Here is a 13,516-nt window from a genome sequence, read left to right on the forward strand (position 1 = left end):
TACCTTCATCAAAAGCTCCTTCTCTCTATCCTACCTCCATGGATGTGCTTTAAACACAAAATCAACCTTCTCTATCTTCACAATCTATTTTCCTGACTTTCAACCTGTCCCCAACAGCGACAGGACATTTCTGGGCCTCCGTTATAGGGCTGAAAGTCCTCACAGAGAGATCACCTTGACGTCCTGGAAAATAAATGTCTTTCTCTTTTCACACGAGAAAATCCATCTTTCTTTCCTCTCTCCTCTCCCCCCCCCCCCCCCAAGCCTGTAGCTGACACATCGAATTGACAGGAACAGATGGAAGAGGCGGGATGGGATGGTGGGGTGGGGCGGGAGAGCGAAGAAATAGCAGCTTTGTGGGATTCTCGAGTTTAATAATTTACCAAACTTTGAGGCACGCCAGAGTGGGGGGGGGGGTGTCTGGGGGTAGGGAGGGGGCTGGGAAAAAAGAACAACGAACGGCTAGCTTTTTTTATGGAAGCCCAGTTTCCAAACAAGGAAAAGGAAATAAGGTGTTGGGGTTTTTTAATTGCAAAATGTGCAATTAAAAGAGACCTCAGACAGAAAAGAAGTGGATCAAAAGCACAAGGCTACAGAGATATTCACTTCTAAGAAACTCTTGTTTTGTAGGAAATACCTTTCGACTCCAGAAGGACACGACTCTTAAAATGTTTCCCTCTATTCACAAGTTTTCCTGGTTTACGGAGAGCTTTATTTCGCCTTCCCGAAGTAACGGCTAAAACTTTTCTTAGAAATCCAGCTAAGCATGTAGCTGCAATAATGGCAATGCTTGCAAAAGCTTTTCGTCTAATGATCGGAGAAGCAGGAACGAGGGGATGGGGGATAAAGCCAGAAAAAAAAGTATGCAATGTATTATTTGCAAGAGTAGCTTCGTTCAGAACCAGATTGATGCTATTGGCAGTACAGATATCTGTCTGCCTGCCTGCCTGCCTGCCTGTCTGCCTATCTTCTATCTTCATCTGTCTGTCTGTCTATCTACCTATCTACCATCTGCCTGTCTGTCTGTGTCTGTCTGTCTGTCTACCTACAATGTCTGTCGGTCTGCCTGCCTACCTACCTACCTACCTACCATGTCTGTCTGTCTACCATGTCTGTCTGTCTATCACCCATCCATCCATCCATCCATCCATCCATCCATCCATCCATCCATTCATCCATCCATCCATCCATCCATCTATCTATCTACCATCCCTGTCTGTCTGTCTGTGCCTGCCTGCTTATCTTCTATCATCTGTCTGTCTGTCTGTCTGTCTATTTGTCTGTCTATCAATCAATCAATCAATCAACCATCTCTGTCTGTCTGTCTATCTACCATCTCTGTCTGTCTGTCTGTCTGTCTGTCTGTGCCTGCCTGCCTATCTATCATGTCTGTCTATCTGTCTATCAATCAATCAATCACCCTTCTCTGTCTGTCTATCTTTCTACCATATCTGTCTGTCTGTGCTTACCTGCTTATCTTCTATCATTTGTCTGCCTGCCTGCCTGCCTGCCTGCCTGCCTGCCTATCTTCTATCTTCATCTGTCTGTCTATCTACCTATCTACCTACCTACCATCTGTCTGTCTGTCTACCTACAATGTCTGTCTGTCGGTCTGCCTGCCTACCTACCTACCTACCATGTCTGTCTGTCTACCATGTCTGTCTGTCTATCACCCATCCATCCATCCATCCATCCATCCATCCATCCATCCATCCATCCATCTATCTACCATCCCTGTCTGTCTGTCTGTGCCTGCCTGCTTATCTTCTATCATCTGTCTGTCTGTCTATTTGTCTGTCTATCAATCAATCAATCAATCAACCATCTCTGTCTGTCTGTCTATCTACCATCTCTGTCTGTCTGTCTGTCTGTGCCTGCCTGCCTATCTTCTATCTATCATGTCTGTCTGTCTATCTGTCTGTCTATCAATCAATCAATCAACCAACCAACCATCTCTGTCTGTCTATCTGTCTATCTATCTACCATCTCTGTCTGTCTGTGCTTACCTGCTTATCTTCTATCATTTGTCAGTCTGACTATCTATCTGTCTGTCTATCAATCAATCAATCAACCATGTCTGTCTGTCTGTCTGTCTGTCTGTCTATCTATCTATCATCTATCTATCTATCTATCTATCTATCTATCTATCTATCTATCTACCTACCTACCTACCTACCTACCTACCATCTCTGTCTGTCTGTCTGTGCCTGCCTGCCTATCTTCTATCTATCCTGTCTGTCTGTCTGTCTGTCTGTCTGTCTGTCTATCATCTATCTATCTATCTATCTATCTATCTATCTATCTATCTATCTATCATCTATCTATCTATCTATCTATCAACTATCTAAGAATTCTTAGGCTGTGGAACAAGGTTTGACCTGAAACATAAATCGCCATCATTTACTCCCCCCCTCCGCCCAGATGACCGAAAAGATGTACCGCTTATCTCTTGCAATGAAAGACCCAGGATAGACAAAGCCGTGTGACAAAATTGTGTGTCCCCTCACCGAACAACTAGGGGGGGGGGGGAAACACACACACACACACACACACACACACACACACACACACACATCAACCTTTGGGGATTTGGCATCGTTCTCCGTTTTTACATTCGTTTCGAGGAAGGAAAAGTTTCGAGCCGCGTTGTCGGGGGCTGTTTCTCCGCAACTAGAAAACTGATTTCGCCCAGTTTTTAAGAGCGTTAATTACAACTGCGATAAGGCTGGTAACGAGGGTGCAAAAAAGAAAAAAGAAAAAAAAAGAAAAGGAGGAGAGAGGGAGGTTGACGCTGATGGTTTCTTTTTGCCACCCGTTGCTTGGTTTGGTCCAAGTGTCTAAGTGTATAATAAGCATTTAAAATTAAGTCTTGCCAGACAGGCAGGGGTGTGTGTGAAATAAGGAGTGGGGGGGGGGGAGGAAAGAGAGAGAAGGGGAGATTTGGAAAGGAGGAGGGGGGGTGTTAAACAGTGAAGAATTGAAGGGGGTGGGGGCGAAGATGCAAATCGCTGCTGGAAAAGAAAATTATGTGCAATTACTCCAGAAAAACGGGCAGCTCTGCCCATTCCAGCCAACAAGATCTCATTAATAAGCAGAAAATAAGATTGAAATGGTATGTGAAAGAAGTGGAAAAATGAATTTGAATGCTGCATTTGTCCACAATTACCCCCGCGTTCACACATATTTTATTGCAATTTTTTTTTATTATTCTTAATCTTTCCATCCCTCAAAGCAGATTGGGAACATCGCGGCATTATGGCGACACAAGGAGAAAGAGGCATTAGAGACCCCGGCGCGCTTGCCAATTTGCAAAAGGCCGGGGCCGGGGGAAGATCACCATCCGTGGCTCTACCGGCTTAGCGCCGTGTAGGTACAAGACTTTTGCAGAGAGAGAGAGAGAGAGAGAGAGAGAGAGAGAGAGAGAGAGAGAGAGAAACGCACACACATCCCCTCCCAAAACCTGCACTCTCAAACTTTGGCAGCATGGCCCGAGCCCTCTACCCTTGGAAAAATGAAATTGACACGGACAGAGGCCTGCCGTGGCTGCAAGGTTTACGGGAAAATGGTTCAGCGTCCAATTTAGGAAGAGGTCAAAAGACAAGCCAGGAGGGTGGTGGTTGAACAACTTGCCCCCTCACAGCGAGAGATAGAGAGAGAGAGAGAGAGAGACAGACAGACAGACAGACAGAGACCGAGAGAGAGAGAAAGAAACAGAGAGAGAGAGAGAGAAAGAGACAGAGAGACAGAGAGAAAGAGACAGAGAGATACAGAGAGACAGAGAGACAGAGAAAGAAACAGAGAAAGAGAGAGAAAGAGAGAAAGAGAGAGAGAGAGAGAGAGAGAGAGAGAGAGAGAGAGAAAGAGACAGAGAGAGAGAGATACGGAGATACAGAGAGAGAGAGAAAGAAACAGAGAAAGAGAGAGAGAGAAAGAGACAGAGAGAGAGATACAGAGAGACACACAGAGAGAAAGGAACAGAGAAAGAGAGAAAAAAAGAGAGAGAAAGAGACAGAGAGAGAGATACATAGAGAGAGCGAGAGAAAGAAACAGAGAAAGAGAGAGAGAAAGAGACAGAGAGAGAGAGAGCTACAGAGAGACAGAGAGAGACAGAGAAAGAAACAGAGAGAGAGAGAAAGAGACAGAGAGAAAGAAAGAGACAGAGAGATACAGAGAGACAGAGAGAGAGAGAAAGAAACAGAGAAAGAGAGAAAAAGAGAGAGAGAGAGAGAAAGAGACACAGAGAGAAAGATACAGAGAGACAGAGAGAGAGAGAAAGAAACAGAGAAAGAGAGAGAGAGACGCTAATTGCAACAGGCGGATGCAATGAGAGACATTTCCAGTTCCTCACCGTCTCTGAGAAAGAGTTCTGTGAAACCTAAAAGCTGGCCATCGGCATGGCCGAATATAACAATAACAACAATGACAACTTACAGTTAAAATCTTTGAATGTATTAAGAGACGAAAAGGTAATTCAAACCTGGTTTCAGTATGGTCAGTTACAGGCTAGATGGAAAAAAGACCAGAAAACTGGTATCATCCAAAATGAGGATAATTCGATAAAACAAATCAGGGATCAGGGTCAAATGCACATAAAAAGGTTGTATAATGTATTGATAGAAATAGACTCAGAAACAGAATTAGTGAAAGATTGTATGATAAAATGGGCACAAAATTTTGAAGAACCAATACTGATGGGAACATGGGAAGAGATCTGGGTAAGAAATGTAAAATGTACACAAGCTCAGAACTTGAGAGAGAAATTTTTACAAGATGTTGTACAGATGGCATTTAGATCCAAAAAGGCTAGCCTGTATGTCTCTGAATCTACAATCTAAATGTTGGAGATGTGATTGTGTTAATGCCACATACTACCATATTTGGTGGACTTGTAAAAAAGTTAAAGCATTTTGGATAAAAATATGGTGGGTTATTCAAAATATTTTGAAAAAGAGGATAAAGTTCACACCCCAGTTGTTTTTGTTAGGCATAGTTTCAGATTGTACTGTTATAGAGACTAATTTGATTTTGAACCTAATGGCGGCAGCAAGATTGTTGGTGGCGCAATATTGGAAGAAGGAAGAGTTGCCCGCTATCCAAGAATGGACGTTAAAAGTAGTAAACTTAGCAGAGATGGCCAAAATTTCAGCGCATCAGAAGGACCATTCGGATGAGAAGTACAAGCTGGACTGGAGAAGATGGATTGACTATATTCAAAACAAATACCAAACTAAAAAAATTCAGTTAGCTTATGAATGAAGGCATAAGGAATGCTACAACTTATTCAAAGCTAGTTTAATAAAGGGGGAGTTAAAGCAAAAACAACAACAACAACAACAATAATAATTCTTAATACTATGAAAATAAACAGTGTGGGAGCATTTTACTGGGAATAAAAATGCCCTTCATTCCCCATGGATGGACATTCCCTGCCATCTTTTATTGGGATAAATGATTGGACAGAACTTTTTTTTCTCCTCCTAAAGGATGAATCTTCTAATTTCCTGGCAGGTTTTTCTACACCAACCGCGTTTAAAGGTGACACCAGCGCTTGAAAGTAGTTTGACGTGAGCCTGAATGCAGTTTGCAATTTATGTTCTCCTCTTTGCCAAGAGAACATCACAGATACCATCGATTTCCCCCCCTCGCTTTTTGAGGGGTTTTCGAAACAGATCCCAAACTCCCTGCGCTCTGTCCGTGTTTTTGGAATGAAATTATTCTGATTCCCCCCCCCCCCCCGCCTCCTAAGTGGAAAATTTGGCAGAAGTAGATTGAAAGATTATTTTTCTTGCTGGCTAATTGCGTTGAAAAGGATCCCCTCTGCCTTGCAAACCAACTTCTACCATGTTTCCCCGAAAATAAGTCTTATTTTCTTTTGACCCCATGAATTAAGCGCTTGGCCTTATTTTGAGGGAGGTCTTATTATTTTGGAGGTGCAGGAGGTAGCGAGTTAGGTCACCTAATTATGCGGGGAGGTCTTTATTTTCGGGGAAAGAGGGTACGTGCCCGAAATCAGGAACTAAATTTATCTTATCTTTCCTATTTGGGGTTCTATTTGATACTTAAACCCTCCCTTCTGCCTTTCTGACTTTCCTCCGGGGCCCTCCTCAACTGGCCTCTGAGCATGTACGGAATGAATTTCCCACGTTAGAACCTACACGTCCTGTTTTCCCGAAAATAAGATCTCCCCAGATAATAAGTCCAATCGGGCTTTTGAGCGCATGTGCTAAAATAAGACCTCCCCGAAAATAAACCCTCCCCAAAAATAAACCCTCCCCGAAAATATTGCAACGCAGCAGCAGCCACGAGGTGACCACGGTCACCGCTTCTTGCACCTCAAAAATATTGAGACCTCCCCAGAAATAAGGCCAAGCGCTTATTTCCGGGGGGGTGGTGGTGCCAAAAGAAAATAATTCTTATTTTCGGGGAAACACGGTAATTAGGAAATTTGCACATGAAGAAAGATCTTTGACTTTTCCAAAGTAAGGCTTGCAGGAAAGGAAGGTTATAAAACAAATATATATATATACAAACCGTTTGTACCCACACATTCGTGGTTTCACAGTCCTCCCCCTTATATCCAAAGAAGCGTCTAAATTTTAGACCCCTGATTATTTTTAGGTAGGATTAAATTTCCTTTATTCCTCTTTTTGTAGATTTGCACTATCCCGTCAGATGGAAATGAAACTTGGAAAAAGTAATAAGCTAAGAAGGTGTGATTTTCCCAGTTTGCAAATCAGCAAAGTAAAGCAGTTACGACTTTCCTTAGAACGGCCAAAGCGAGGACATCTTTAAATCCGTTACAAGACCATGCAGTAAAATCAAAATAATGTCAGACAAACACATCAAAAGAAGAGACACGTTCAGTGTGGCTGATTTTTTTCTCTCTCTCTCCTCTCTTTCTCTCTCTCTCTCTCTCTCAGAAATCCATTTCTCTCCTGGCGATGGGGGACCCAACTTTACTGCTCCATTGATAAACTGTGTAAAAATGTGTGCAGGAGTAAAAAAAAGGAGATTTAGCCCTGTCTCCAGATCTGAATTTTTCTCATGCCTCGCTCAAAACACCGGTAATAAAGTTTAATGGTGTGCGTAGAAAGCCGTAGAGAGTGGGGGAGATTTGTTGACATGGGACAAAACAGTGGATGGATTTTAAAAAAAAAAAGATTTCTACTTTTGCTGGCTCCGTCAAAGTGGGCTAAAACGGGGTAGGGGATTCCCCCGAAGAGGCAGGAATCCACAGCTTCTCCCTGACCCCCATTTTCCCCGAACAAAATCAAACAGCGGCATGTTTCCAATCCCAACGAAGAGCTCGTGAGTCGCGGGAAAATTAAAATATCGCTTTAGGGATACGTGAGGATTTCTGAAGGTAGCAGCAATATCGGCCCAACGTTAAGGGCAAAATTTTATTTTAGCAAAATCGGAGCGAAAAACTGAACCGGGGAGGCTGATATAAGGAGGAAAAGCACAGGTGACGTCAAGGAACGAAAAGGATTTTCTACCCGGTTTCCCTGAAAATAAGACCTCCCGGGATAATAAGCCCAATCGAGCTTTTGAGCGCATGTGTTAAAATAAGCCCTCTCCGAAAATATTTAAACGCATGCAACATCCAGTCCCCATCATTTCCTGGGGGGGGGGGAAACACGCCCCACACGCACCTGTCATCCACGCGGAATGGCCTCGCGGTGTCCACTCCCGCAATCCCTAGCTACCGCACTCCTTCTCTTAGTGGCGGCCGCAAAAAGAGCGACAGGCCCAGGGAAGCTAGGGCGGGCAAGAGTGTGCCATAAACAGAGACAGAACTTCTGGACCTCTCTGGATCAGCTCATCCGAGGTTAAGGGACCTCCTGCACCTCCAAAATAATAAGACCTCCCCGAAAACAAGACCAAGCGCGTATTTTGCAGGGGGGGGAAGTGTCAAAAGAAAATAAGACCCTGTCTTATTTTGGGGGAAACACAGTAGGCTCTTTGTAGAATGCGATGCCTTGTCCATTGTTGCGTTGGCGGGCAAGAATTTAATATATCAGAAAAGCAGTAATAAAAATAAAAATAAAAACTTAGTTCATTTGGGGTGATTAATAAGTAGAACTTTGTAGATGCTTATAGAATGTTTTTGTTTTTAAAATGTTTATTCGTTAACAGATAACCCATAATAATGAAATAATAACTCTAACTGGTAAAAACAATTTGGATATAAACTATAATATGGGACCTGGGGAAAAGATTTTTTTGTTTAGATTTTGTTATAAAGATGTAATCTCTCCTGGGTACTTATAAATTCTAGTAATAATTTTTTGTCTAGATTTATTATAATATAAATATAAATGATTCTAGACAAAAGCACGTTTAAACAAATATAGTTAAACGAGAATGATGGTATATTGATAGTATAAAGATTTTTGATTTAAAATGTACAATTCAATATGAGTGAAGTATAAAGAATGATTGTAGTAACGCACGAAATTTATTTGCAACCAATCGACATGCTTTCTGGAAGATGTAATGAAGAACGTTTTTGTGTGTGTTTTTTGTTTAATTAAAACAATAAAATTATAAAAATTAAAAATTAAAAAAAAGAAAAGCAGTAAGCCACCCCAGTTGGGGCCCTATGATTCCCACAGCGCCCCACCCGGGGGAACATCACTCTTCCGTGGGTCCCTGTCCCCCCCCCCCCATGTCTTTTGCAAATGCCTAGAGAGGAAAAGTAAGAATGACTTACTTGTGGAGACAGTCCGTTACTGACGGGATTCATATGGTTGGCTGGAGCTGTCGGATTCATGAAGCTGTCCGAGTAGCTGGAGAAACTGTGCCGGGCCCCGTAGGCAGAGCTGGAGTCGGGGGTGGCTGCCGACAGGCCCCCCTGGTGCATGGTGGACGGCGGGAGAGGCTGGGGCCGGTGCACGGTGCTGCCTCCGTCTGTGGGGGGGGGGGAGAAGGAGCCGTGAGAAAGAGCTTGCCTACAGTCAAGCACATTTCCTTGGAGAGCTGGCTGAAAAGAAGCTGGAGGAGGAATGGAAAGGAGGCCACCAGGATTGGAACGGAGGCCATGAGGAAAGGGATAGGAGACCACCAGGTACGGAAGGCTAGCTTGAGAATTCAGGGGGAGTAAGGATTCAGAAGGGACCGTGCATTTCCTTGAGGAGCTGACTGAAAAGAAGCGAGGAGAACTGGAAAGGAGACCACCAGGAAAGGGCTAGGAGACCACCAGGTACAGAAGGCTAGCTTGAGAAGCCAACAACAGTAACGATTCAGCAGGGACCATGCATTTCCTTGAGGATTTGACTGAAAAGAAGCGAGGAGAACTGGAAAGGAGACCACCAGGAAAGGATAGGACACCCTCAGGAAAGGGACAGGAGACCACCAGGTACGGAAGGCTACCTTGAGAAGCCAACCAACAGTAACGATTCAGAAGGGACCATGCATTTCCTTGAGGATTTGACTGAAAAGAAGCGAGGAGAACTGGAAAGGAGACCACCAGGAAAGGATAGGACACCCTCAGGAAAGGGATAGGAGACCACCAGGTACGGAAGGCTACCTTGAGAAGCCAACCAACAGTAACGATTCAGAAGGGACCATGCATTTCCTTGAGGATTTGACTGAAAAGAAGCGAGGAGAACTGGAAAGGAGACCACCAGGAAAGGATAGGACACCCTCAGGAAAAGGACAGGAGACCACCAGGTACGGAAGGCTACCTTGAGAAGCCAACCAACAGTAACGATTCAGAAGGGACCATGCATTTCCTTGAGGAGTTGACGGAAAAGAATGAAGGAGACCCGGAAAGGAGGCCACCAGGAAAGGGACAGGAGACCGCCAGGAGGGTACGCTAGCTTGTGAAGTCAACAAAACTAAGCAATCCAGAAAGGAATTGCAACGCCCATACACTTGTCTGAAGGCACAAACAGCCAACAGATTTGAGGCCATCGCTCACTTCCTTGGAAAAGAACCCCCCCCCCAACTGTAGTAAGGGAGTCCTTAACTTTGTACCAGGGACGTGCGGTCAGGGGAGGCAGGGGAGGCAGAACCTCACCTCTCTTCATGAAATAATAGTATATAATATTATATACTATATATATATATATATATATAATATTATAATATTATTATATACATCTGTCCGGCCGCGCCCGGGAGCTGTGGAGGCAGAAATGTTCTCGGCGCTCCCGGATGATGAAGCCACGAAAGCGACTGGGGAACGACGAGAACCTTCCTGCCTCTGCTGGACTTTGCGCGCTCCTCGCGACTGCATATTGCAGTCGCGAGGAGCGCGTGAAATCCAGCAGAGGCAGGAAGGTTCTCGTCGTTCCCCAGTCGCTTTCGAGGACTGCGGAGCGCAATGCCGGCGGAGCACGCTCAGGAAGGCGGGGAATGGGATCACGTGTGCTGGAGGCTGAGGCAGCCTCAGCCTCCAGCACACGTGGTCCCATTCCCCGCCTTCCTGATGACGTCACCAGCCTCACCAGCCATAAACCTCACCGCAGGTCACTGCTTTGTACAAAGTTTGAGGAGGAAACGCACCGGCCTCCTCAAAGCAGCCCGTATTCCTCGACCTGGACTGCTTTAAGACGAGCAGACTTCCACTCCCAGAATGCCCCAACGAGCAAGGGAGTTTCGGTTTCACACAAGATATGAGAGCTGTTGTTTCAGTTTGTAGGGAAACCGAAGGGGGCGCAGTGCTTAAGAGCGCAGCACCGCAGGCTACTTCAGCTGACTGCGAGCTGCAGTTCGGCAGTTCAAATCTCACCAGGCTTCAGATTGATTCATCCTCCCGTCCTTCCGAGGTGGGTCAAATGAGGACCCCGATGGTTGGGGGGCAAGAGGCTGACTCTGTAAACCGCTTAGAGAGGGCTGTCAAGCGGTAGATAAGTCTAAGTGCTATTGCTATCTTCCTTCCCTCCTTCCCTCCCTCCTAGTGGTTAGAATGCGCTATTGCAGACTAACTCTGCCCAATACCAACAGTTCAATCCTGACCGAACTGCAGATTGACAGCCTTCCATCCTTGGGAAGGTGAGTAAAATGAGAACCCAGATTGTTGGGGGGCAAGAGGCTGACTCTGTAAACCACTTAAAGAGGGCTGCAAAAGCAACTGTGAAGCGGTATATAAGTCTAAGTGTTATTGCTTGCTTGCTTCCTTCCTTCCTTCCTTCCTTCCTTCCTTCCTTCCTTCCTTCCTTCCTTCCTTCCTTCCTTCCTTCCTTCCTTCCTTCCTTCCTGTTAGAATGCAGTATTGCAGGTTATTTCTGCCAATTGCCAGCAGTTTGATCCTGACTGGCTCAAGGTTGACTCAGCCTTCCATCCTTCCGAGGTGGGTCAAATGAAAACCCAGATTTTTGGGGGCAAGAGGCTGACTCTGTAAACTGCTTAGAGAGGGCTGTAAAAGCACCCTGAAGCGGTATATAAGTCTAAGTGTTATTGCTATCTTCCTTCCTTCCTTCCTTCCTTCCTTCCTTCCTTCCTTCCTTCCTTCCTTCCTTCCTTCCTTCCTTCCTTCCTTCCTTCCTGTTAGAATGCAGTATTGCAGGTTATTTCTGCCAATTGCCAGCAGTTTGATCCTGACTGGCTCAAGGTTGACTGAGCCTTCCGTCCTTCCGAGGTGGGTCAAATGAAAACCCAGATTTTTGGGGGCAAGAGGCTGACTCTGTAAACTGCTTAGAGAGGGCTGTAAAAGCACCCTGAAGCGGTATATAAGTCTAAGTGTTATTGCTATCTTCCTTCCTTCCTTCCTTCCTTCCTTCCTTCCTTCCTTCCTTCCTTCCTTCCTTCCTTCCTTCCTTCCTTCCTTCCTTCCTTCCTTCCTTCCTTCCTGTTAGAATGCAGTATTGCAGGTTATTTCTGCCAATTGCCAGCAGTTTGATCCTGACTGGCTCAAGGTTGACTCAGCCTTCCATCCTTCCGAGGTGGGTCAAATGAAGACCCAGATTTTTTGCGGGGGGGGGAGGGGGAAGAGGCTGACTCTGTAAACTGCTTAGAGAGGGCTGTAAACGCACCATGAAGCGGTATATAAGTCTAAGGGCGATTTGCTATTTGATGCCCTGACACCTTGAGTTGTGCAAATCAAAGGGGGAGGTGAAACCGATTGTAAATAAAAGAGAAAATGGCACCGATTGCAGGATAGGGCAGAACGGGCACTCATCTTTCTCGGAGTGGGAGAAAGATGTTGGAAGAAGGGGTGAAGAAATGCTGCTTAAGGGATGATTAGACAAGAAGCAGCAGAGCCCTCGGCTGCATAACATTGGGAAAATAGGTGGAATAACAGAATTGGAAGGGACCTTGGAGGTCCTCTAGTCCAGCGGTCACCAACTGGTGCTCCGTGGACCACTGGTGGTCTGCAGAAAAATTATTTGCATGTTTTATATTGCACTAAATCAGGGGTCCTCAAACTACGCCCCCTGGGACGGATACGTGCAATGAATGCTTGTGTTTCTGCAGAGAGTCTCCCCCTTTGGGGTCTTTTTGTGCGGGTCGGAGGGGGGCAGAAATTCAAACTTGGGGTCTGCTTCAGCCTCCTGGTGGGGGGCTTTGGGGCGAAGGCTGGAGGGAAGAGCCGCTGGTGGCAAAGAGCCGGAGGGCCTCGTTCCAGTGGGACTGCATCATGGCCTGGAACTGGCTGACCATCTCAGCCCGCTGAGCCTCCAGGCGCCAGTCCCTGGCCTTGCCCTCCCGCAGGTCTTCCCTCTGCTTGGAAAGCCTATGCTCCTAGTCCTCAGTGAGGTGCTTCTGCTGAGCCTCCTTCTTGGACAATTCCAATTTGAACTGAGCTTTTTTGCCAATTCTTTCTCGTGGCGGCTGCTTAGATCCAGTGACTGCTTCCTGTTGGGGCCGTAAGGAGCCCGGGCGGGTGAGGAGTGGCTGGGAGGGGAGGGGCAAGTAGAGGCTGGCGAGGTGCCCCTTGACGTGAGTGACATCATGTTGGCCACGCCCACCCCGTCACATGGCCACCTTGCCACCGCCCACCCAGCCTGTCATTAGGCAGATCTTGTTAGTGGTCCGCGAGATTTCAAAATATGAATTTAGTTGTCCCTGAGGTCCGAAAGGTTGGGGACCCCTGTTCTAATCCAACCCCCTGCTCAAGCAGGAGACCCTGTAACAGAGCAGAATTAGCTCGATCGCTCGTGTTTCCTGTTGGGCCTACCTAGGAAGACTCAAGAGGAGCTCACCTTGGGAGAGAGTGGTGGTCGGATACGTCGAATCGGGCAGCTGGTAGGGTGGCAACGTTGGCATGCCAGTTGGGGGGAAGCCACCGGGCAGGAGGTGGTTGAAAGCGGCCAGTTGGTTAGCCCCAGCCTGCTTGCGCCAACGGGCTCTTCGGTTGCTGAACCACACCTGGGGAGAAAGAGGCGGAGCCTGTTATGGGCTGCGCAACTTGACGGCGTCTGATACATCACCAAAGGGGCAAAGAAAGGCATCTTCTAACACGGGACCATGACTCCTAGAATCATGGCAGAGAATCATGGGAGATGAAGACCAGCAGGGCACCAGGTAAGGAACGAGAGGCGTTGGTAAAAACACAGAGAGCAGTAACGGA

At 46.2% G+C, this 13,516-nt stretch overlaps 1 protein-coding gene across 1 annotated transcript in view; it reads right to left on the reverse strand.

Annotated features, from left to right (window-relative positions):
* The window catches only part of PAX7 (paired box 7), a 59,119-nt gene extending 45,883 nt beyond the window's left edge, over positions 1 to 13,236 (reverse strand). Inside the window, exons 1-2 of the mRNA XM_081954700.1 lie at positions 13,149 to 13,236; positions 8,714 to 8,910 (exon numbers count right to left, since the gene is read on the reverse strand). Of these exons, the coding sequence (XP_081810826.1) occupies positions 8,714 to 8,910; positions 13,149 to 13,212 (261 nt within the window). The 5' untranslated portion in view covers positions 13,213 to 13,236. The remainder of the gene's footprint in view (positions 1 to 8,713; positions 8,911 to 13,148) is intronic.
* Between the last annotated feature and the right edge of the window lie 280 nt (positions 13,237 to 13,516).

Source organism: Natrix helvetica, assembly GCF_964273705.1.
Source record: "Natrix helvetica genome assembly, chromosome: 5".
In the NCBI taxonomy this organism is placed as follows: Eukaryota; Metazoa; Chordata; class Lepidosauria; order Squamata; family Natricidae; genus Natrix; species Natrix helvetica.